This window comes from Lutjanus erythropterus, chromosome 6, assembly GCF_056507025.1.
Source record: "Lutjanus erythropterus isolate fLutEry1 chromosome 6, fLutEry1.hap2, whole genome shotgun sequence".
Classification (NCBI taxonomy): domain Eukaryota; kingdom Metazoa; phylum Chordata; class Actinopteri; order Lutjaniformes; family Lutjanidae; genus Lutjanus; species Lutjanus erythropterus.
The window spans coordinates 29,402,322-29,429,469 of NC_139322.1; the positions used below are offsets into that span (position 1 = coordinate 29,402,322).

The 27,148-nt window shown below is 39.4% G+C and overlaps 1 protein-coding gene across 2 annotated transcripts in view; it reads right to left on the bottom strand.

Annotated features, from left to right (window-relative positions):
- Positions 1-320: 320 nt before the first annotated feature.
- mgll (monoglyceride lipase) overlaps positions 321-27,148 on the bottom strand; it is a 47,462-nt gene continuing 20,634 nt past the window's right edge. For both annotated transcript variants that reach the window (XM_084721585.1, XM_084721584.1), the window contains 6 exons: positions 26,790-26,896; positions 19,414-19,550; positions 9,188-9,298; positions 8,535-8,624; positions 4,307-4,522; positions 321-1,352 (listed from right to left, as the gene is read on the bottom strand). In XM_084721585.1, coding sequence (XP_084577711.1) covers positions 1,221-1,352; positions 4,307-4,522; positions 8,535-8,624; positions 9,188-9,298; positions 19,414-19,550; positions 26,790-26,896 — 793 coding nt within the window. In that variant the 3' untranslated portion in view covers positions 321-1,220. The remainder of the gene's footprint in view (positions 1,353-4,306; positions 4,523-8,534; positions 8,625-9,187; positions 9,299-19,413; positions 19,551-26,789; positions 26,897-27,148) is intronic.

Genomic DNA, 27,148 nt, shown 5'->3' on the forward strand with positions numbered 1-27,148 from the left:
TAAAATAAATTAAATGGCTTTATTGTGTCAGCTTGGTCCTGTTGGTCCATAGAACAAACAGACTTTGATGGGTTTCAGCATACAAGCCTTTGTCAGAAAGTCAAGCAGAAAAAAATGAAACAAAATGCCCTTGTACAGTGGAATCTCCCACTTTGTTTTGTCATGACAGTAAAGACATTTTAATTGTTTTAAAAGAGAGTGCCTTGGAGTTTTGTTTGTGATTTTTGACTACTCATGTACCCCTATCCAAAGACCCCTACCCAAACATTTTTTTCATTTTCAAAATTCACTCACAGTAATTTGTAAAACAACCAAACCGGGACCTCAGGCTGGATTTTGATGCATTAGACCCGTCTTCATATGCGATGTGTCAGTGCTAAGACAAAAGACATGAAGGGAGTCTGGAGAAGAGAGGACTTGTTATATAGCTTCAGAATGACTCTACCAGAGCTGCAAGTGTCAAATGTGGTGTGTTTAGGTTATTGTAAACGAATCAAGGAGGCAGAGGAGATTTTGAAGAGAGGATGCTTTCTGAGAAGATGACAGTTTCTCCTGATCTGCAATGTCTGAACTAGGAATGAAAACTGCTTGTAACCAAGCGCTAAAAAAAAACTGCCACAGTGAAAATGTGTATCGTATCCACAGATATTGTCTATGACGCATTCACTGACACTGCCAAAGGAGAAGCAATATGAGTACTGACCCTGCATTGAACCTTCAGCAGCTCCACAGGCACTGACCTCTGACCTGCCTGTGAGTGGTGGATGAGCAGAGAGGAAATGCCCTACACAGATTAAGAATATATCACATTACTTTTGTCATTACTGCTTATAAGATCTGGTCTGTGTGTATAAATGAGGAGAAGGAAACGTCATTATTGCACTTAAAACCCTAGCATGCTGTAGCTTATACTTTACTTGTCTTAATCAGCACTTTACTGAGGTCTATGGTAACCAAATAAGCCTGTTGCCTGAAATACACATCCCTGATCACAAGTGTTTGAAGGGAAATTTAAAAAAGTGTAACTTGAGCTGATTGATAGGTGGATATATTGTACAGTATATGCCCAGAGGATAAAGTCAGTAAACTTTTCATATGAAAAAATTATGTCAGTTAATATGCCCAAAAGTATTTCCCAGACAAGTGTGAGCAGACAGACGTGAACAGGAAGGTTGGCAGTTGCCTTGGAGCGCTGGCTGGGAGTTGGCCAGATCTCATTTCTAGGAGCCTTGCGGTTGTTGTGTTGTCAGGGCAGGGAGGCGCTCCATGATCCAACCGGTCACCTCCTTCAACACGGACTCGGCCACCTCTGGGAGGTCGTGGTGAAGGGCGTGGTAGCCTCCCTCGTAGACCTGAACAGGAGCAACAATGAAAGAGAGGGTCAGAGAGACTGGACGCCTGCAACAAGGACGCTGTTCAAAATGGGTTTATTTAAAGCAACAGTTTGTTTGGGCGAGAGCCTGTGTACCCGCATCAGGCATGTGCAAGCGGATCCAGTCTGAGAGGCTACAGTTGACAATTATGCTAAAAACATGGTGTAAATTGCATCTTTTTGGGTCAAATTTTAATGTCACAGCTTACGGACAGCTTGGATTACACCACACGAGCAGTATGGAGACATTTTGAGTTTTTTTGTGTTCTTTTTTCACATTTTAAAACTGGGCACCGTTCACTTCAACCGTACAGGATTTGGCTGCAATGCTGTTTTCCGTTGAAGCTCCAGGAGTTTTTTGTGAACTGGAGATCTTCACCCATCCTCACATCAGCACAGGGGTGAGTAGATATTGAGTGAAATTTAATTTTTTGGTGAACTATCACTTTAAGATCAATAAATGTCATTTTAAATCTAACCCATTTGGAACACAGCAATACCTTCATCATTTTGCAACTTCTTCAAATTTAATCATCAAGTTAATTTACATAATACTAGATAGGTTGATCATCTTTACCTTCTTTTTATAAAATGAAACATGGCCAGTACTCTCTCAGATATTGTGGTGTACAGACATGCAAAAGAGAGCTCATCAACTCATGAAGTTTAATTATTTCTTGATGTGTATATATATATATATATATATATAAAGGAGAGGGAGGTTCATTGTATAGGCCTGTGGCTTTCTGATCTTTCCTGAAACATTATTGTTTTCATTATCTGGATCGTATGCATTTTTTTATGTGTGTAAATAAAAAAATAAAAACAAATAAATAGTGAGTCTCCGGCCACTTAAACGAACCACAGTTCAGTTTGTCAGGACTCAAAGTTAAGACAAATTCATCAATCAGTATTCATCAATAATAATAGAAAGAAAATACAATGATATATTTCTACGATCAGCTTCCTGATATTATTTGTTCTGACTTGGAAAACCCCAGATGTTTGGTACACCAATCATTTCTCATGTGATAAAATAGTTCCTGCAGCTCATGATCACCACTTGATTCTTTACAAATGTCCCATTATGCTGTGATAGAAAAGAAGAACATCCTCAAAGATGAGAAGTGAGCATTATCCTGTTCATGTGATTCACAACATGTGAAAGAGTATGTGAACTTCCTTCTTTACAAATACAAATCCTCCTGAAAAGGAATAAGAACTTGCAGAGGTCAAACTGAGACCTGTCTGTCTGCCTGTCAGTGAATGCATCCTATCGGAGTCAGCTCTACGCGTGTGCGAGAAAGTTTTAGCTGCAATATTTCATTCAGTAATGATTTAAAACTATGTTATATATCAATATCTTTTACTGCCGACCCCAAGTGTGAGCATTGTGTCACCAACTGGTTTGGCATTATGGGGGTTGCCATGTAGTTTCTTTGCAACCGCAACATGTGCAGCAGGGCTGACGAGAGCGTGGAGCTGATTGTTAGTTTGGCTCATCCATTCAACAGGAAATAATGGTGGCCCGCCTGGACACGATTTTTCTCATACTTCAGCTAAACTGTCACTAAAATATATTTCTGAAAACATGATGTGAGAGATAGGCAATGTAGTAACAGAATCTCACTCCATATTTGATCAACACCGTCTAGTTTGACAGACTGATCTGAGTTTTGTGAGCCCCGTGTGTTGTACTGGACAGTAACTTGACAGTCACACGGTAGCACGCCCTAAAGCATAGCCTGTTTTATTGTCTGTTTTACTTTAAATGGGACCATAATTTACTAAATGAAAATCATGCTGTTCTGGAGAAGACTTGAAACTATAAACTCATAAGGAAACTGTTTACTGAGGTCATAAATCAAGTGAGAAGCAGGATTATTTTCCTCATAAGACTCCATATAATTGGATGTCTTTTTGCATCCATTGGAGCTGTTGCCTCCTGGCCATTAGACAGAATGCAGGTTTAAGGCATTTCCACACCGGTTTCACTTTTCAGATCCGAAAGGTCTGTCCAGTGTTTAATACATGGTCTGTAGTGCCAACGAAGCACTGACCTTTTGCCCACAGGCTGAGTATATTTGACTGTATTTTCAGGTATCAAAGGCAACAGTTAACATTTCTGCATTGCTCAAAGTGTCAGTTTCTGCATCTGTCAGCTACCAAAGCATCAACTTTATGTACTGAACTTTTGAACCGCAGAAACCTCCCACACAGCCAATACAAGTGCCATTTTTAAAATGTCAGAAGGCAGTGGTGTGATACATTATTCCCTAATGTTTAAAAAATCTATCTACCTAATGGAACAAAATGGAGCAAAAAAGGAACAGCATACATTCAAAAACAGAAGAGTTAGAAAGAGATAGAAAACAATGTTCGACGTTAACCATGGCCTGATGATCCTTCACCATTACAGTTCCACAAATATCCGGATTCCTTTGAGCCCTTCAGTTCAACACTTGACAAAAACAACAAACAGTACTCACTGCCAGCTAGCTACTGATATGGGCTACTGAAATCTGTGTATACTAAACCTGCTCAAACTACTGATGCGATCCTTAGAGAAGAACCAGAAACACAAAAGCTGTGCTTTGAAAAAAGGGAGTTAAAGTGGCTAGGATATGACACATCTAATGACATAATATACTGTGGCGTGTGCTGCCAGTTTCCTCAACTAGCTGAGTAGTTTATCTTGTTTTTCATTGGAAACAACGCCTTCAGGAAACATCACATCACAATTGGAAATTTGGAAAAAAAAGGACAACAGAAATGTCACAGTTAAGAAAGGCTGTGTGAAGTTGCACTGAATTGTTTTTTCTATATTGTTTTTACAGCAAACAGTTTACACTTGGGCCACCAAAAAGTAAATTTAGCCACTAAATTTAGGGTCTTGGTAGCCTAAATTTCCAGTGAACAACAAAGCATCCTCACCTTGAGTTTCTTGTCTGTGCTTGGAGCGTTCTCGTGCATCATCTTGGAGCCTCTGATGTCGCAGAGCTTGTCAGCATCGCCATGCAGCAGCAGGAAGGGCCAGCTGATGGATGGGATTTCCCTCTCGATACGTGCTGCCGCCCCCATCAGCTGCATGCCGAACGACACCCGCATGCCGCCATGGAAGTTCAGCTCATCTGTGTCATATGCCTCCACCTAGCAGGAGAAAGACAGATAAAGGAAAGAGTTATGGGCCAAAGTTTGTCACATGTCCCTTTTAATCCAGGACTGATTGTGATGCAAGTTTTTTTCCCCCTGTCGTGCTTTTGTTTGTTTGATTTCACTCGACTAACTCAACAGGGAAAAATCATTCCCTTAAAAAACTGTCCCAGAGGTTCATATACTCTTTGATGACGACAGAAAATTGCAAACATATTTCTTTTGCTTCAAACTGCATGTTTTCCTGTTTTTTTTCTTTATGTAACCATAGCAACTACATTTTGGCATCAGACATATTTTGTTGGTCATTTAGAGAGCAGGCCTGGATGCCTTTATTACCTATCTATATTTAGCAGGCACAATAAATGTTGTAGTTTGATCCAAATATGGAAGAAAGTTAAAAGAAGGCATGCAGAGAGAGAAAAGAGGGTGATGAAAATGAGGACTTCTGGGAAAAATATGAGAGTTGGCAAGTAGGAAGGAGGATGATAAATAAATGGATGAAGGGCTTTTATGGAAAGAAAAATAACAGTCAGAGGAAAGATAAAAGTAGACGCGACGCTTTACATTAGTTTAAATCAGCATTGAATAGCAGAAGACGCAGCCTGTTTCTAACATTAAACATACTTTCAAGTGCCATACGTACATTCACATAACTCACACACTCCTGTTTCTGTTCAGCTTCTATGTAAACACAGCTGATGGTGCACTCTGAACAGAAGCAGTTTCTCTCAGGCCACATGCGCTGCTGCTTTGAATAATGAATGACTGTAAGCTGATCTGTGACACAGTACGACCTGTGAGGCAGCTCAGAAGAGTCGTGACACAACATGAGGCAAGAGATTTCCCTAAAAAAAAAATTAGATAACACCATACAACAAAAAGTATACAAATAAACTTTAAGCTTTTCTTGCTGGACTGATATTTTTACACTCAGTGTGGAAAAAGAGAGTTGAAAAAGTTGCAGCAACGACACCCACATGCAGATGCCATATTTTCTCCTTTATAAGTGATTTGTGTCATAAAATGTCTTGCTGAGCATCCTAATGGCTTGGCTAGATGATGAACCCACAAAGCCAGACTAAGTTCAACTTGCTTGGTGATATAAGTCTGAAGATGATGATGACCCCTGGTTGGACGATGCTGTTGACTCACTGAGAGTTACTGAATGCATGTCACTGTCAGTGGATGAGACCACCTGCTACCAGTAAATGACCATAAGCAGAGGATGGTTTGCTCTTTCTGTCTCTGGGTTAAAGGCCCACCGGCTTCAGTCATACAGTGATTTCTATGACAAAGCAAAAATATGCAAAGCACAAAGTGTTTTTTGAATAACATGGCCACGGCCCCTGATGCTCCTGTGGAGGTAACAGACAAACAGAGGTGGAGATGGAGATGGAGATGGAGACAGAGCACAGCTCCGACAGAACAGAGAAATACAGAGAAAAACTACGACATTCTTCTACATGATGGAGTCACTGTGTACCCAGATATGTGCACACGATGCGTAGCTACACTGTGGGGCGCAAGTGATGCAACTATGTGTAAGCAGTTACTGTAGCTGGTTGAGGCAGTGTTAATTTTTAGCTTTAGATGCTATATGCTGTTGTGCAGCCCAATGGTTGCCAACCTAGGCGTCAGTCCCCTCCAAAGGGTCATGAGACATATCTGAAGGGGTCATGGTGTGATTAATCAGAGAGGACAGAAGAAAAAAAGACAAAGTTCTACAAAACAAATGTGATTTTTTGTTTTACTTTAATCTTTGTTTTTTCGTGAAATTATGTATAGTTTTACTTCTTTGAACCTCAAACAGTCATATTAATGAATCTGACGCTGCTCATTATAGCAACTACACAGAATAATCTCATATTCAGTAAGAAAACAAAGTGGATTTTTATAATGTTTTTATAATGTTAAAGCGTATGGAAGAATGTAAACACGGTTACTGTGGGGAACATTATTAGAGCATGATATGGTCCGATCATGTCCGACACATTTTTCTCATGTAGCAGTGGTAATATTGCCTGAAGTACAGATATGGAGTATAATGTAAACTAGAGTACTTGTACTTTTATTAAGTATAATTTTAGTTTTATTTTAACCAAATCCTGTCAGGAACCTTGGTCACGTGTCATCTTTCTCTGCTGTTAACTATCTGATGAAAAAAGAAATCTTTCAACAACTTTTTTCTGTCAGTAATTCATGTAGGTGTCTATTGAATCTATTGTGTGTATCTGTTATTGTTCCTGGGTGATGTGATAACACCACTTCCTCCAACAGACTGTGGGAAGCAGAAGCAGCAGGATGTGGGATCCTATTGTAACTACAAACTTTTTTTTTGAAAGGGCGGCTTTGGTGTGTCAATACTTGCAGACACACACAGGTATGTTCACACACAACCTCAACCGAACGAAAACCACAGAACACGTCTGGAGACACAAATACGTGCCGGAAGAGGTGTGCAGATGTGTCTGAATGGTTGTTTTTTTTTGCCTCTTCTGTGGTTCAACTGAAGGTTATGAAGGAAATGTAACTGAATGAACACACAAACTTCCTGTCAGCTCTACATTACGCCTCCTACGTTGGCGATTACTTTACAGCGCCTTTTCATCCTTAAATTACTCAACTTTTCACACTTTGCTTGGTACATAGTAATAGTTTTTACTGTGTACATTTTTTGTGTAGTGTTTTTGAACATTTTGGGTATCACCTCAGTGTCTTAGATAACTGTAAGTGACATTAACTAGCCACTCAGTGGAGCATGGATGTGAGAAACACTTCCGGGTCCCTTGTCTTAAAGTCAGTGAATTTTTATTTATTTTTTTAATGATTTTCTCTGTACTTGCTTGAAATAAGGTGTGGAAATTAAGAAACTTTCATGTTTTGCTCTATAACATAAAATATATCAGTAAATACCCAACTCATTAATTTTGAAGCTTTTACGTGTCTTAAAAAAGGTGGGACATTAATGGTGGTGACATTAACTTTTTACCTCTGGCGATTGCATTTGCATTCCAGAAACCATAAAAGTGGTGTTCAATATTTTCTGCACTAATCCAAAATCCAATGGAAAATTGTCATTAGCTTTTTTGTGGTGGGAGGCAATTTTTCCAAGCATCAAGCACAACAAAAGAGCCATTGTGACCTAATATTGGCTAAATTGTGAAAAACAGGCTGATGTTGATGCTACACTGACTGACTAGCTAACATTGCTAATGTGATCCCTCAGTATAATCAGGTTGGTGTTCACAGCCTCCACAAAAAAAACATATTGCAGTAAGCCGGGGTGATATTTTCAAAGCTTGGTGTGAACTTGAGGCACAGGCAATGTAATGTAAAAAAAAATTCCCAGTCTAAAATACAGCCCTCATTTCCCATCATGCTGAGTGGTTTAGTTGGGTTGCTTCTTGGTTCTCATTCTCTGCTGCTAGCCTCAATATTTTATTTTATTCTCCACAACCATCTGGCGACCCCCAAAAGTTATCCTGCTGCCCTTGATTATCAAAATGATATAAAGACTGTAAATACCATTAACAATATGTACAAAGCTAACTATAAAAAGGATGAAAAGGATACTGCAGAGTTGACAGGAGGTAAATAGATGAGCAATTTGTAAAACAGTTATAGGTACCGCTGCATTTGTCAGATAGAGAATGAACAAATTAAACAAAATACAAATTAAACTACACAGTTTTGTTTGTTGAGACCTTGTGAACCATTTGTCCTCTGGGTGACACAGTACATGCACCTTTTTTATTATTAGAAATAACACAATACAACCCACCCAAACTTGGCAGGATAAGACTTCAAAGTATGCACTGTGGGATGGACTTCCATCCTGGGACTGACCAAAATATTTGGCGCATGACTTCAGACATGTACACATAAAAGACACATTCCCTCTGGCGACCTTGTAAATGCTATTTTCAGCAACATACTTGATACTTCAATTACAAATCACAATACAGCTCTCCCAGCCAAACGTCCAACCACCAACATTGTCTCTCACCTGCTTCTTGTCCCGTGAGACCCATTTGGACTCGATGGAGCCCAGAGTGAGGCTGGGCAGCATGTGGTTCAAGACCTTCGCCAGAAAAACCTGCAAACAGCGAAAAACAAAACACATCGAAAGCATGGCAGTTTATTTTCGCACTTCAACACCTCCCCGAAGAATGTTTTTATTTCTCTCGCTCTCATCTTTTCTCGCCATCTGCCAAGTGTTACAAAGAGATACAGTCATGATGAAATTGTGATCGTGTGTTGTGTAATTCACCTGTTTGCACTCAGTGTGATTCTACTGTATGTTTATATCAGTGCAGAATCCAAAAAACACATTTCTCTGCTTCAAACAGGCTAGTAATCCTCCTCCCATGCAGATTTTGACACCAGCTCTGTCTGTAGTGTTTGGCCTTGACAACTGGACACACTTGTATCGGTGATTCAGTAAGAGACAGCTCATGCTGCTCAAGTGGTACTTACACTGATTCTCACAAAATAAAAGGTGTCAGTATTACAGTCATCAGCCACAGCAGGGCCGAGTGGAGTGAGACGACTGACTCCTGTGTTAACCGACTACTTGACTCAACAGTGACTCAATTAGGAAGGAAAGGAGAGGGCAAGAGTGAAGAGCAGCAGAGAGGGTGAGCGGACATTATGTGGTACCTTGAACGGTGTGGCCGAGTCTGGGTTCATCTGGACCATCGGAGCAATCAGGACCACTCCAGAAAAATCACTGGGCCTTTCACAGGCTGTCAGGATGGAGATGGCACCACCCTGAGTGAGAGAAAGCACAGATCATAAGTGGAAATAAAATTGATCTTTTTCTTCTTCTTTTTAGGATGTGGTTCCAGCTAAAGGACAGCTACCGAGACACTACAAAACATACTAGATTATTAACACAAAAAACTTATTCTCACAAAAACACATTTCATGTATTCGCCAAAACTGGAAATACAAAATTCCTCCTTCACATACGCAGTGGTTAATTAAAGATTAATAGTGTAGTGTAAGGAGGAAACCAGTACTGTATGAAAAATAAATGACTTGTGTTTACATAAAACTATGAACATCACACGGTACAGGCAGTTATAGCACATGATTAAGCTCGTGCTATGCTCAGGTCATACTGACATGTGACAGGGGGAGCAAGCTTAGTGGCCCTCCCCCCTCTGATAGTGTGTTATCATACACTAAGTTTAAATCAGGACACATGGCAAACATAAACTCAATAAGTTGACTCATCTAAAAAAAACTGCATAGGTGGAATAAGAAGCTTTAGACTTAAAGCACTAATTAAAAAAGAGCCAGAAAAATAATGTATGAGGTCATTAGAAACAAACTGATTGACAATGTCATTAAAAATGGAATGACTATAACAGGTCACACAGTAAAGTGCAGATCCTGGCCAGGCAACAGATGGTGAAGCACCTACTGCAATGGCACCACAAATGTCACAAATGCCAAATGAAGCAGCTGTTGATCTCTTGCAGTCTCTAGCGTCCAGTTAAGAAGAGTGACATAACGGATCGGTCAAAAAACATAGAATTACTCCCTTTCAGTTGTATGCCTCCACCAACCAGTTTGCGTCTGTGTTTGTCCAGACATTTATACCACTATATCCAAGTCTCACTTTGAAGGAACTCAATAAAAGGTATTAAGTGTGTTTTTTGGCAAAATGTAAGTCCTCACTATATATGTGTATAGTATATCCAGCAAATAATTTCCAGTGACAAACATGCTGTCTTCACTTAGAGACTATTTTTACAGAGGATCACAGGACAGATAGAGAGCTGAACATAATGAAGTTGACCTTTGACCTCTTGGATATAAAATGTCATCACCTCATCATTTTATACCATTAGATGTTTGTGTGTAATTTTGTCATAACTGGCATATGAAATCTTGAGTTAAGGCCAAAAATGTTTAGTGAGGTCACTGAGACCTTGGCCTTCGACCTTTGACCACTAAAATCAAATCAGCTCATCTTTGAATCCAAGCGAACGTTTGTACAACTTTTAAACAAATTCCTTTGCCTCACTCTTGAGATGCTGTGTTCACAAGAATGGAATGGACATGAGGTCACAGGGGCACTGTCCTTTGACCTCTGAACACCAAAATGTAATCACTTCATCTCTTGGCTTTTGCCTGGCGGGGATAATAAAATAAGGCACTTGTGAGATATGGAGAAACAACTGAGAAAATACAGTTCCATGTTTTTTGTTCATGCTAACCTTAAAATATCACATGATAGGAATTTATCTAAAACAGATATACCAGCTTGCAATGAGGGCAATGGTATAATTTATTTGACTCTCTAGACTTTCAAACACAAAAGCAGTTGATGCTGAGGAATAAAGTTTTCCAGTGACCCAGGCAGATGATGGTGAATCACCAAGACGAGAAATAACAAAATGATTAAAAAAAAAAAGAAGAGGCGGCAGTTTTAAAAGCAAATTAAAGCGATTTGAGGAGCTAAAAATGGAAGAAAGAACATGTTTCAGTGAGAAGAGGATGATATCAACCAGAGGGAGTGTCTACAGGAGTGGGAAGGTCTTAGTAAAGTAGGTGAGAGGTTCTGATGCAAGGAGCAGTGGGAAAACTTCTCAGAGGTCAAGTAGAACATAAAACAATCTGTCTTTTGTTTGGATGGGCGTGAATTTCCACCCCACTCCTTTGTTGCCGTGGCTCTACACAGACTGGGAGAGAAATGCGAATGTGAACCCACGGCCCTTTGGGCTACGGCATGAACTGTGCGGCTGTGGTGAACAGCGGTCCAAGGCCACACCTTGGCACCCACGCTGACATTTGGGATTGTGATTTAAATCCTGCAATGTAGGGCCATGGTAATTAGCAGCTCTGTGGCGGCAAAGACTCGAATCGATTTGCCATGGTTCACTTTGTCGTGGGTTTCTCTTCTCGTATGCAACAAGTGCAAATGACGCGCGCGCACACACACACACACACACGAGCACAGTGATCCTGCACGAGTGAATCTATCCCCATCTCTCTTCCTCTGGAGACTAATTGGCTTCAACTTTGTTTATGCGAGCGTTCTTTGTCACTTATTTGAATATTCATCAGGCTGAGGCCAATGACAGGCTCACTTCATGAAAAGAGGCACTAAAAGACAAAACATTTCCCACCAGAAAATCTCACTTTCTAAAGCACTCACTCACTCACTCGCTGCCGCCTGCATGCATACATATGCCCACACAGAGTTGGGCATAAAAAGAGGCCAGCTATCTCAATCTCTTGTTTGTCCTTCATTTTAATGGCTCTCCTTTACAAACACATTCCAGCACATAATCCAAAAAAACAAGAAATACTGAAACACCCATGTGTAAACACCATGACACACGCTCTTGGGTGATTTAAAACCATCTGATTGGTTTCTTTCTGGTTAAATATAACAAGATGACTGAATGTAATTTGGTGCAACAGCCCATTGGGTCATGCCCTTCTACACACTCAGACACACACACGTTTTGTCTAGTGCTCTACCATGATAGAGAGGGTTAAGTGTGAATAGGGAAGAGACGAGAGAGGGAGAGAGAGAGAGAGAGAGAGAGAGAGAGAGAGAGAGAGAGAGAGAGAGGGAGGATAGGAACAGAGAAGCTCTTTAAGAATCTGATTAGAGGCCTCCATACACTTTCTCCCTCTGAACTTTGGTTGAGAGGATGAATACTGCTATTGTATGCTGTCTGTCCTCTAACAGTGGGTGGACTTGAACTGTCAAAAATTGCCTGAGGAGCTAACGCAGGCTACTGACGTTATATGGACTTTATTGCAACCACACTGACATTATATGGACATTGCAGCTAAAATACCAACATTATATGGACAACTAACATACTGCCCTTTTGTGGAGTCTGTTGCTAGCATTCTGACTTTGGTTGGGCTACACAGCTATCATACTGACATTATATGGACTAAACAGCTAATACATGAACATCAGTACTGCTCAAGAGGCTTGTAACAAAACAATTCCTCCCAGTTAAAATTTGAATGAGGTCTTATGGAAATGTATGGAGATGACAGACAAATGACTGCGCCAGCTGCAGCAGGAAATCACTAATAAGAAATCCTTGATTAGTTTATGTACAGAGAACGTGTGTATGAATTCGATTCACTGGTAGTGTGGCTATACAGTAGGTGACAAGGAGAATTTAACAGTATGTCTTTGAAGGATGTTTTTAATCATCCAATTGGTACAATGTGCAGATAAAGTTGAGTTCACGGACTAGAGTTTTGATTACAATACATGTTACTGAAAGGTGTCACCAGTTTCCCCTCATGAAGCCTTTTAAATTAAAAAAGTCCAGTAAGTTGGATTTAAAACACCCAGATTTAATGATTCAACAAGAGCAAACAATTCAACAATTAATTATTAGTAGAGAGTAAACAATGATAAACAGGGTTACACAGAAATATGGTGAGTGAAATATGGTTAAGCGTAAGAAGAAACTGAACGAGTAACAGATAGAGAGAGAGATCAGATGGAGGGTTAAAAAGCTGAACAAATAGGCTTACAGTGAAAGACCTAAACAGAGACAAACCCTTACATAAAACTCTGGTACTACAGAAGTAGGACGCATGAGCCTCGGACAGAAATACTGATGGAGAAGAAGAGAAATGAGGAAGAGTGAGAAGGAGCCAGAGCTGAAGGCATTTGTCAGAATTCCCATGAGCTGACACAACAGTGAAGAACTGCTCCAATTCTTGAATTAGTGCAAAACCAAACAAGATGCAGAGAAAACTGTGAAATAGTCGGTGTGTTGTATCACACACAGAAACTACAAACGTGTTACTGTAATTTGTATTGTCAGTTTTAATTGTCTGTGATTCTTCCCTGGGAAGTTATAAAGTAATTCTTTGCATCAGCTTGCAGAGCTCTCAAAATTAGATGATAATTATTATTATTAGGTATATTTTAGATATAAGGAGTTTACAGCCATACTAGCTGCTCTCTGTGAGACTGTAACCACTTTAACACAGCAGTGTTGAGCTTGATGCTAACATCAATATGCTAATGTACTCAAAATGCCACTGCTAACATGGCATTTTTTTTTAGTATTACTTGAAAGTATCATAATGGAACAAATAAAGTAGTGTCAATGGCTTGTACAAAATTCACTACTTTCCTCTAACAATGCCACAATTCAATGTGCCACATTTTATAGATGCAAAAATCACAGCCAGGCGACACTACGCCTGTCAGCAATGAAAGATAATGATTCATCACTGATTCATCACTGTTAGAGAAAATGACTGAACATAATCTTACTTTAGTGTGATAGCATGCTAACATTTGCTAATTAACTGATGATGAATATCAATAGTTTCTCAGGTATTTCTTCATAAATCCTGGTCAGTCTTGGACACATTTAAGTAAATCCAATGATGGTAATAGGTTTGAAGTCAAAGGATCACCACAATCGTTAGGATACATCCTCTGGGGACCATGAATGTTCGCGTAAAATTTTATGCTGATTTATCAGATAGTTCAAATGTTTCACTTTGGAGCAAAGTGGGCCGACCCACTGACCTATATTAGCTACTGAAAATGGCTGAAAATAATGTTAAAGAGAGCTGCCCTGAGAAAGCTGAGGATTCAAATGATCAAATCAACCCAAGGTGGGTCTGAATGAAGATGGGATTATTCTTCCAAATGGACATCTAAACAGACAGCTGCCAACACTACAGATGTTTCCTGAAGGGCTAACTTGGTTTGTTTAGTAAATATCTGAATCTCGCTGACATGCTCAATATCCTGCTGAAACCTCTTGAAAATCAATAAATCAATAAAGCATTGCTTCATGGTCTATATAAAAGAAAGGAACAAATAATCTAATATTCAACATCAAATATTCAGATTTTTTGTTAAAAAAAACAGCTACTAGCAGTGGTGCAGGTGATATGTGAGGAGTGGGACATCATGCTGTGGTTGGATTCTGCTAAGTGCACCTCAGGATGTTATCATAGGATGACATCTCTGGACATACTGTAGAATCCACAGGTGGTTTCCATTGTGTTGGTAGTTTTTTATGTCATCCGGGCTGCGTTAAACAGAGATTCATACAAACACAAGAGCAGAGGAACAGGCTAACAGAAACAGGATGAGGAGTCAAAACACTGGGAAGCTGGGAAATGAGGCCTGTAAAAACACAGTGAAATAACATTTCATTTGGGTTGGGTTTCCCAAACTTCAGGTTTGTTTCGAAGAAAAGGTGAGCAGAGGAGAAGAGATGAAAAGGAACAAAGGCAATGATAAAAAAAAAAGACAGGAAGAACAAAAATGACTGAGGATAAAATGAGGAGAAAGAAAGAAAATGAGAAAATTTAATTAAGGCCAAACAAATGAAAAGAAGAAACCAGGAACCCTGGAACTGGTGCTGTGGAGGAAAGAGATGACAGGAAATGAAAGCAGATGATGGGAGGACAGGTGGACTGGCTTACATGATACAGACTGAAGATGAAATGACACAGATGGAGGGATGAACAGAAGGTAAGACAGAACAGAGAGGAGAGAGGGAAGAGGGGATGAGAAACTGTGACTCCGGTCAGCTCTGCCTTAATATTTACAGACTCGGATGTCTAAACAGGCGCTCAGCCTCCATCTGGGATCCCACAGTTTACACAAAACTATTTGCGTATGTGCTCTTCGAACCTCGGATTGTTTTGAACGCAGCCTCAGTATTTATATAAATACAGTACTGCTGCCCGCTAAAGCAGGAGCCATAAAAGGTTGGCCAAAACAGAGTCCTGAATTAAATGGAGTGTTGTTTAAAGCATCTAAAAGCCCAACTGATGTTGTTAAATATGAGCTAATTTACAAAGAGAAGCTATTGTGTTGAAGGGAGGACAGTTTGATGTATAACACACAGCCTAAAGGCTCCGGAGAGGAAAATAATATTTGGGTAGTAATAAAAAAAAAAACACTGTTGAAGACGGCTCTGGATTGTCTTAAACCATTAAACAAGGTGGAAAATCCATTAAGCACAAATAGTTTTCTCATTTTCTAAGAAACCATCAATTCTGCAGATGCAAAATTCATAAAATCTAATGGGTTCCTAATGTTATGAGCCATCAGGTTTGAAACTATAATAGTTAAAAGTCATTAATAAAGGGTGCTTCCACCACAATACACCACCCTGTCAGCAGGTTTGATTTGAGATTTTTATATAGAAATAGTTTGGTGGTTGGTAAAACTTCTAGTTTGAACTTTTTTACTTGGGTTTCTGTAAACAGAATGTCCTTTTTCAGGCCATAGCTGATAGAGACACACAGCAGAGACCCCTACTACATATATATACAGTTAGCACATGTACATAATGAACACTTTTGGGGTGTTTTCTAGTTAACACTAATTAAAGTCAGCAGTACATGTAGCATGGAAAGGGTCCGCTCCCCTGCCATAACTCTGAGGACCCTTTAGGGGACACAGACCCCCTGTTGAAGACCTATGCTTTACCGAATATCGGGGATGTTCCACAAAGTCTTCCTCTAGTTATAAAAGTTATTTAAGTTTCCTAAATGACTTTGGGGGGACCAATATGGTCACATTCAAACATTTTTTTTGAATTCTTTACGTCTGCCTACCTGCCATTTTATGAAATTACAATTACATAACAGTAACATTGAGTGTTGATGGAGAAAGATGGAATGAAACTGCAAAACCAATTTTCAGGTCCCATGAAGCTTCTGATGGAAGGACCTAAACAGGGCCAAAAAGAACATTATAGGTTGGTCCCATAAAGGTTCCTGTAATGTCACTAAAAGTTCTGTAAATGCTTTGGGAATGTAATGTAGAGACATGGCGGGAATGTCCTATGGCCAACGTTTCCTAATTCCCAAATGTTGTGAATGTCTCAGAAATTCTACCAAATAACATCCTACTGCCCTTTAAAGAACGCCACATCATAACTATCCAGGAATGTTCTGGGAACATTACAAGGTGACGTCCTTTACACCAGTGGGGATGTTCTGAGGACGGTCTGAGAACATACAATTGCCAGCTGGCTTTGTAAACACACACATTACAATGTTAAACACTCAGTGTCTCTAACAGAGCTTTCTGTACTTCAAGTGTGCTTGCTGCCAAATTTTCCCTTACGAGCAAAAATAGAGAAAAACAATATTTCAAACAATGCAGATCTTATTTCTCCACAGAGCTTGTCATATCTGCCGTAAAAAGCCTTTTTCCAGCATGCCCTCTGAGTCACTGCTGTGCTGCAAGATAACAAGGCTCCACGCTTCTCATGATGAATTTGTATTCATCCTCTGTGTTCACTGCTTGAAACAGTCCTCCAGCTGTGAACTACAACACTAAAAACTATGTATTTCTGTTTGGCCTGAAATGTTCCTGACTTACACAGGTGTTGCCGCCTGCACTCTGTTCAAAAGAACGTCTTGTTTTGTGACAGTGAAGTTAGAGATGTTGCACTGCAGATAAAGCTGCATACATGCAGACGTTCTGTATGAATAACGGATCTGAGCAGCTTGTTCATTCAACAGAAACAAGTTCATGGACATACACACCGACTCGACCTACAAAACACTGACAGCGATCGTTCATTATGTAACTCATCACTACTGTTTGTGGTCGGTAAGCTGCACTCAGAGTTAGTGGGTCACAGAGCTCAACAGTGAAAGGCAGAAATGTTGAATGCAGCTTTGTGAAAAACTGAATCATCTGATCAGTTAAAAATAGTTGCCTGGCCCGTCTTGATGCTTTTGAGTCCAGGCATTATGCAATTTTTCTCAATGAGAATCCTGGTTCAACTGTGTCTCTGTCGATTTCATAAAACCACTTTCAAGATCCTTTAAAGCCTTTTTGAAGCTGTCTGCATTGAATTGAGCATAATCCTAACTCAAAAAAAAAACAACAAAAAACCCGGTTTGACTTGAACTCGGGACTAATAAAAACTGCAAAGCATTTAAAGAGAGGCTCAAGCAAATAGGAAATGCATAATTTATTTAATTTGTTTTTGATTTGCAACTGTTTTGCATGCTTTATATTAAATCCTGTTCTCTGTAGAAAACAGTGTGCAGTGCAACTAAATAAGACAGTATGGAGGTGACTAGCTTAGCTTAGCATAAACACTGGAAACAAAAGGAAACAAAAATGATATGAGAAGATTTATACCACTCTCATATCTGTACATAAATTATAAATTTAAATTATAAAGCCAGCAGCCTATTAGCTAAGCTTAGCATAAAGACAGGAAATTGAAGGAAACAGCTAGCCTAGCACTGAACACTGTGCAATTGCAACAAAATCCACTTTCCAGCATGTCTTAAGCTCGCCAATTAACACACTGGATAGAGCCAAGCAAGATTTTTTCCAGTCTTTGAGCTAAGCTGAACGAAACAACTGCTGGCTGTAGCTTCATATTTACCAGAAAGATACAAGAGTGAAACTGATCTCCTTATGCAACTCTAACGCGAACAAGCCTCGCCTAACCTGATAATGACTTAAAAAATAATCAATGGATTCTGAATAATGAAAATAATGCTTAGTTGCAGCCTGATATTAAAGAAAATATTTAAACAGAGAAAGAATTAGGACACCTAGTGCTGTATTTAACATATTTTAGTATGTAACTCTGATATGTTCAGAAACATTGAGGCTAAAGGTGAAAAATAACACGCAGTCCCGTATATAGGAAGTCAGCAGAACATGACGTTACATCAGACACTACACAGACTCCTGGACCGGCTGTGGAAAGTGAGCACACTCTTTCCTCTCCGTCAACAAACACAGCCACGTTGCCCTTGAGCTTGAGCAGGTCGCTGAACCTGAACTGCTCTGTTGGAGGTTTTCAGTGACCAACAGCAGCAGCTGCCGGCTGGACACAATCTGTGTCACTGTGTAAAAGGTACGCCGCAGTTTTCAGAGAAGAGCCAGCGTAGCAACCCTTTCTCCTGCTTACAGATGAAAGGAGGCATTTGTCCATTATACAGAAATAATGTATACCAACCAAATAAAAACAAGGTGTAAAATATTTTACTGCATTATAAAGTCCCTTCTTGAAAGTGGCAGCAATAATAATAATAAGAATATTTCAATAATTCTATTGTTGTTCTACTGTCATTTAATCCAGAGTTCATTCAGTTCTGAACAGAACACCATGCACTCTGGTTTTTCATGGCTGACTATTTTGGGACATAAAACCACTTCATACTGAAAGAAGAGCATTTGCCATTTCTTTCACTTGAATGTCACAGTGTCGCCGAAAACCTCTTAACACTGATCTCGCTACTTTTCATTCCTGTGCTTGAACAGGGTTCGCCCCTCAATTTGATGCAGCTGTCCCTCTCTCTCTCTCCCCCTCTCTCTCTCTCTCTGCATCAGGCACACTGTACAAGCAGCTCTGAAACAAAATTATGTAATTTCGCACCAAACAAAACAGGCAAACAAACCTCAGCAACAGCCAGATTTGCACTGTCCCCAGAGCAACATTTTGAAAAAGAATAATGTGATTATAATAAAATAAATATATCTTTCTATAAACTATAGTTGATTGTTGAGTTTGATAATTGATTAATGGGTCTGAGTCATTTTCTAATTAGGAAATGTCCAAATTCTCTGATTCCAGCTTATATGTGAATATTTTCTAGTTTCTTTATTCCTCTCTGACAGTAAACTGAATATCGTTGGGTTGTAGACAAAACAAGATATTTGAGGATTTTATCTTGGACTTCTTTTACTATTTTCTGACATTTTATAAACCAAATAACTGATTAATGGATAATGAAAATAATTGTTACAGTGTGCTCCACATTTTTTGACCTATTTTTCAAGTGATAAGATTGTGACAGGATTATTAATCGATTAATCGACAGTCAAGATAAGAGTAAGTTGTTAGCAGCCCTAGAAGATGTCCTACCATGGAGTGACCCACAATGAAGACAGGCAGGTCAGGATGGCGGGACTTCATCAGGTCAATGTGCTGCAGGGAGTCTCTGATGTAAACCTGGAAGTCTTTGATGTTCATCCTGTCGCCCTCGCTCTGACCATGGCCAACTGTGAAGGGAAAAAGAGAAGACCGGTGTGAGGAAACTGGTACTGCTGCAAGATATTTGAAACAGGGATTCACTGATTTATTGGATGAACTACAGTATCAGCTGTTATTCACCCTGTTGACTCCAGATGGCCTATCAGCAAATAAGATGACATTCACCGTTGGCAGTGGCTGATGTTTATTTGTTGTGTTGCACCAATTTGCGCTCACAAAATGAGCGGACTGTGACAACTGTAGGCAGCTGCTGTTTCAGAGAAGAAGTCACGCAGCCCCGAGAGTAATGGACATTTTTTATTATGAAGATTTCTTTGTTTCTCGGGCACAAAAGGTGGAATGAGTATCAACAACAACAAAAAAAAAAACATAAAAAAATATCATCAGTTTTGGCCCAGAATTTCACAATCAGTGCATCCCATATTTGCAAAATGTGTAAACTTATGATAAGACCTTAAGACCTTTTTAATACCTTCAAAGGAAACAAACAATTTCTGTTGCGAGAGGCAAAGAAGAAAGGTTATTCAAGGCTTTCCTTGACTCACAGCCATCACTTACTTAACAGACTATTTGAGACTGTCATATAGACTATGACTCATAGTTGAGAGAGAGAATAAAAAAACAACACAAAGACAAAAAGGACGCAGACACATGTATGACATATGAATACCTTATTTCTTTAAGAAATAATTTCTTGCAAAGGAATAAATTTTAAGATATTTTACACCATTATTAGTTGTTTTAAGTCTTTTAAAGGCTTGTTGACAATATTAACTAAAAATATAATAGAAGAATAAGACACTTTCTTAGAACAGCTCTCCTAAAGACGAGGTTCAACACTCCAGATGGATATAAAAAGTATTTTTAGCTTTTCATTATTTCCAGTATTTGGCTGTGTTACACAAACACTGCTATGTCTTTGTTCTTTTTGTAAGATATTCTCTGCTTTGAGGACATTCTCCCCCAGTTGTGGTGATTTCTGAACATTGATCCATCCTCTTCTTTTATAAGCTGGGGAGACGTGAAGGGAAAAAACAGGAAGGAGCTGTGGGGGGCGGGGGGGGGGGGGGGGGGTGATGAGGAGGATTGAAATAGCAAAGAGGAAATGGATGTAAAAAAAGAAAGAAGATGGGGAGAGAAAAGAGAGGTGTGGGATAAGAGTAAGTATTTAAGGTAGAAATTGCAAAACAGAATAAGGAAGAAATGAGGGAAGGAAGAAGGGAGTGGGTGAGAAAATGAAAGTGAGTGTAAAGAGGATAAAGTATGAGGAGGAGGACTCTGGGGTACATTCCAATTTCCTTCATGGTGCAATTAGCGATTTTGGAGAAATATAAATCTTTCTATCAACTACAGTTGATTGTTGAGTCTCATTTGCAGGTCTTCAAATACTGACGCCGCCATATCTGAGCCACTAACTCGTATGTATGTATATAAAATGTATTTGACGAGCTGGAAATGAGACTCAACAATCAACTAATTTTTCTCCAGAATCACTTATTGTGATTGGCCATAGTCTCCTATGATGGGCTAGATTTACTCAAGCCTGAAAACAGCGCAAAGATGACATACAGAAGTCTACTTGAGTAACAGTAACGTAACAACATAATGAAAGGTTATTTATGCCCAAAAATAAACTTCCTACCACAGGTTAAATTTCATCCATGTTTCCTTCACTTGTGTCTTTTCCTTTCTTCAGATAAAGTGTAAATTATGTGAATTTATTTCACTGTTAACTATATTCTGCAGTATCTGACGCACTGGGATTTTGGGTGAATTGTCCACAGAGCAGAAATAAGAGCATTGGCTTGACCTTCATAATGCTGGACCAGAACAATTTGCAGGTTAAGAACAGACTGAGGATGATACTGAACAAGAGAACTGGCATGTACACCTGGATGAGGGTCAGAAGAAGAGGAAATGGATGTGAAGAAAGAAGGGGGAAGAAAGAAGAAAAACCTGAAAGAATAAGAAAGAGCGTGAGGAAGTGGAAAGAAGACACAAGTAGAGTGAAGAGAAAGTATGAATGAGTGAAGTTAAGAGAAAACAGAGGGGAAGACAGGACAAGATGGGAGGAAGACAAGAAGAGGAGATAGAAATGTGACTGACAGCTGGAGAGGAGGAGAGATATATGAATATGTATGTGTGTATGCATTCATATATGGTGTGTCTGCTCTCCTCAGCTTTCTGCAGCAGTGGCTGAGAGGTGAGGCAGGTTGCCACGGCAACCACTGAACCAATAACACCACTGAGCTCCTAAACATTCGCAACATGTGCGGCTCACACCTTCCTGCTCTCGCTCCGTAATCCTAAGTGTGTGCATGTGTATTTATAAACATACTGTGTGCCGCACATTAGAGGACGTCTTCACGCTTTTCTCCTCATCGATACTGAGGTGATCGGCACAGCGTAGAGATCAATGTCCAATAACAGCAGCAGTAAGTGATGGAGCACTGCAAACTTCAGATCAATTCACACTATATCCCTGCGCACGTCAGATCAATGACCTCATACTCCACTGAGTATCTACATCTACATCTTTTGTTATTACACTCCATCAAACATTCACATGCACGGTGGTCAGACATTCACACAAGAGTACACACACACACACACACACACACACGCATACACATGCAGGACACAGATCCACTGCTGTATGTATTGGAAGAGCTGCCGTGGGCAAAAAGCCATCCAGATGTAAAAGTATTTTCTGATTTTCTCTGAAATGATTTAATTGATTACAATACAAAGCCAGAGGTAAAAGTGCCAGGAAAAAAAAGATCAATGTTGTAATTTTGAAAACCCAGTCATCTTATCTGCTGCAGGAATAAGATCAATTGTGCTTGAGAAATACATCCAAGTGAGCCATTAGGCAATATTTAAATATGGACTAAATATAAGGCATTTATAAGCTGATATAAGTGTTCATTAATGTATTTGTCTGAATGAATTACAGTAAAACAGTTGTAATAATATAAAATCTGTTTATATTGACTAATACTGTACATCTATAAAGACTTCAGGACATTTTAAAATGTTCTTATAGGTGCATTTAACTATAACTGTTTTAAAAAACAATCATTAAATGTTTTTATACTGCTAAATAGGAGAACTTGAAGTAGTGTTACTAAAATAAGCAGCAAATCCTAACATTTGACAAGCTGAAACCAGAGACTGTTTGGTAGTTTTGCTTAATAAATTACTTAAAGGAATCAATGATAAAGTTTTTGTTAATTAATTTATTTTAGGTAACTAAACCCTACCATAAAATTAGAAAGGAGTTTGGTTTTGGTCTGTTTACTCAAAAGAGCACCAGGGCCAGAGGGTATTTTAATAACCATGAGCTGACATACCTTATAATAATTAATCTAGTAAATATCATAAATTAATGTAGAAGTGGAGCTAAAACCAGTCTGTTTTACTTCTTTCAGCTCGTAGTAATTGTTGACATAATAAGCACAAACTGTGATCCCAGCCTGGAATGTAAAAATCAAACACTCGGTCTAGTTTTGTGCGAGTTTTACGGCCACCGAAGGCTCACCAACGTGCTCGGAAGGGGAGGGTGACACAAGGTGTTTGCAATCTGCAAGCTCATCACTAGATGCCGCTAAATCCCACACACTGGTCCTTTAAAAGTTGAAGCAGCACTGCTCTAAGAATCTGTGTTTAATGATATGTTGAGTACTGAGTCTATATAATGGTTGTTTTGTATTGTGTGGAATTTGACCTCTTTTACCCTTTTGCTGGCTGAAATAAATAATAAAAAAAACAAACTAACAACAAATATGCTTTGTTGATAATGTCGTCTTGGGGAGGATACTTGAATCCAGCCAAAGTTGTAGGAAAAACCATCTTTGCACTAACTGATGAATTCAGAAACTTTGCCTGCACTAATCTAATTAACTGTCAAAATTCCATTATTTTCCCATAAAGTAATGAGAAGGCAAATATGATCTGAGCATCACCAAACAACATTAGGCTGTTCCTGTCTCCTGCTCACAAACAATCCATTCTGATTATTTCACCACTGCCTGATAAGATCAGGTCACAGCTGCTGCAGTGTGTCTCTTTTACAAGTGACATGCATATGTTTCTGTATCCACATTCTACAAAAAGCAAAACGATTTATGTGTGTAAGCCATGAGTTTGTATTTTGCTGTTAAATGTTTGTGAGTTAATCATTTGGAGGTTGTTCTCTGGTAAACAGATGCGGTGTCTGTCAGATGGAAGAAACCTCCAGTCTGTGCAGGCTGTGAATGAAAAAGACCTAAATGTCCTAAAATTAGAAAGAAATGCATGTGAGAGAGAAGAAAGTGTGACTGGGGAAGAATAAGTGATAGATCTTGACTGCTGAACTCAATCAGGAGCTGCTGCTGCTGCTGTGTGTGTGTGTGTGTGTGTGTGTGTGTGTGTGAGTGATAGATGAAAAGCGAGTGTCTTCAGGGACTTGTTCCAGTTCAGTGTGACATTTTACTGCCAGTGAGTGAACAAACTGCTCCTGTGTGAGCAGCCTCAGTCATCCCCATCGTTCTCTCTACATTTTATTATCTCTGGCAGCTCTTTATTGAGATGTCTACCTCTGTAAATATTCCCACACGTACAGCTGAGGCTTGATTTCTTTGTCTTCTTGTCCACTGTGTGTGTCTCTGCTGTCTGTCTGTAGAAGAGTTTACTGAACACGCTCTGCTGCTGCTCTTTTACAGCGAGGCTCTGCTGCACAGTCACATCAGCTCACACATTCCTGCTGTATCTAAGACCTGCCCAGTACAACCACAGATCATCAACAAGAGCAACTCGGTGGAGGAAAGTATAAGAAAAGAGACTGTCATTACATAATCAGTATTTACTGTCAAACCAACACTCTGTGATGTGACTCTTTTTTTCTAATCCTTCCCCCCTCCTTTATGAGCCATCTCACATTTTCTGGTTAAAGTGAACATGTTGTTGAAAATACTGAAACATGAACAGGTTTCGTTAATTTTATCAACTGAAACTGAACTTAACGCCTCATGTTCGTATGCCTTCACCAGCCAGTCAAGTTGCAGTTTATATGTCTGTCCAGACTCATTAGATATACTGTATGTAGAGAGGACTTTAAAAAGCAGTGTAGTGTATTTTTGGCAAAATGTAAGTTATCACTGTATTCCATCTATACTACATCCTCTACATTATTCAAGTGAATAATTTCCATTTGAAGAAATGGAATATAATATTCATAACTATGTTTTCATTAGTGTATAATCCCCTGAAAATAAGAATAGTTGAGTTTTTGTTACCTTAGAATGAGCTCTTTATATCTACAGAGGGAGCAAGTCCTCTTCCACTGAAGTTGCCATGTTTCATCACCATGTTTCTACAGCAACCCAGAATGGACAAACCAAACACTAGAAACAAACTAGACATGGACATCGCAGGTCCTCCTACATTCTTGGAAGGGGAGGGTGAGACAAGGTGTTTCCAATCTGTCAGCTCCCTGCTAGATGCCGCTAAATCCTACAAACTGGTCCTTTAATGGCTGCTATTGTGACTTCACCCCTTCAAGGAAGGTGAATCTCTCTCTTACTTACTTCTCATAAGCATTTATCCACTTTTTTTCTCGATGTTTTCAGGATGTTTGGGTGTTTTTCCTTGTCTTAACATAGAGGTTTGACTGCTTCTGCTGAGAGAGCTTTTAAACCCCAATAAGACACAGTATGAAAAATGCTATCTTTTGCCTGCTCATGGTTTTTCACTCTGGCAATGAGAACCAGTTTAAAGCCTGAAAGCCTGAACCGTATCTGTGTGACTGGTCTGTCTGATAGGGATCAGTACAATGGTTTCACTGAAACCTGAACAGAGCAGGAAGTTTCATTCACACTTGGCTATCAACACTTGTGAAGTTTTCCTTGACAGTGCATTTAAAGCACACCACCTACACACACACACACACATACACACACACACACACAGAGGCACTGCGGCAGAACAATGGAGCAATGTACCACCGAGCCTAATTAATTTTCCCTAACAGGCTACGTTCACTCAACAATTAACAAGGACTGTTATAAGACAGAGAGGGGGATGATGGGTTGTCTTTGAAGCTCTGCACAAGCTATTCTGTTTCAGCTACTGACGAACACAATGCCAACCACAAGTGTGGGTGTAAATGTATGCATGCACTTATGGCTTACTTATACTTATAACACTTTTGTGTTGGATGCAATCTGTATGAACATTACACAGAAATTTGTGTTCCAGTGAGCCTATTGTCGCATAACATTAATGACTAAACCAGAACATTTCCGAGGGTGCTGGAGAGACAGCAAGACGATTAACATTAACTGTAGCCTACACAACAAGCTTGATTACCTTTGCTGCGTGTCATCCCCTCTCTCTTCACCCCACTTTCCTGTCTACTCTTCAGCTATACTATCAAATAAAGGCAAGAAAAGCCCCCCAAAAAACAAAAACATAACTTCAAAAAAAAGGTCAGATTTTCACTTTTTATTGTCTATTCAGTTGCTGAGCAGTTGGGATGTGATGAAAAGTTAACGATTTGCCAGATTCTCTCTGTTTACGACTCATAACCTGGAATACAGGATAGGTGCCACTAAATCCCATGCAGGTCCTTTAACGCAGTGGCTCCCAAATGGTGTGTTGTGAAGTCCAGGTGTACCGTGGGATTTTGTGACAATCACAAATTATTATTGCAATATACAATAATGGATTTTTTATTTATTATATCAGTACTTTTTATGATCCCATTTCCCCATACAACAGGCAAATTCTATACCCTAAAATTCCCTTCAAACGATCCCTCAAAGCGAACCCCAGTATTTCTCTATAAAATTGCTGGATGGTGGGAATCATTAGAGTATTACACTTCAAAGGTCCTAACTGACTGATTGCCTAATTTTTTCCCCACCCACACTTTGATTGGTTAATAGACTACTCATTGGTTATAGAAAAAAATACCATAAATTAACATAAATTTGAATTGCTTCAATTCTTAGACCTTTACCTTTGGTAAATGTCTCCTTTCTGGCTGAACAGTTTTTCTTTGAACAACCCAACAGAGTAGAATTATGCACACTCATCCTCACCAAAAGAGTTATAATGTTTATTATCACAGAGCTTGAGGGGTCATAGAGGTGTGGAAGTAGCCTACTACAGTATAACGTTTTGTATGCAGACTTTTTTATAAATTGAGATTTTACTTTACATGTGAAAACTAATGCTTTATTGTGTGTGTGTGTTTGGTGACTCACCGTGATCATGTGCAAACACCAGCAGGGACAGTTCCTTCAGTCTCTGAGCGATCTCATCGTACGGTCCAGAGTGTTCCCCAGCCCCGTGGGCAATAAACACCAGAGCCCTGAGAGGAGGAGGAGAGGAAAAAGTTTATTTCAGTGTTCAAAAACGCAGATCTACACTTGGCCTCTCTTTTTCACCATCTTTTTTTCAAAGCTCACACATAACAAAACAAATGTTTGCATTTTTCTCCATGGATCATCAACCTTCCTTGTTTCAGAAATATATATATATTTCAGCAGAAATATATATGTATGGAAAAAACAGAAAAAATCTGATACACTGATAAGAATGTTAAAGACGTGTTTTATCACAT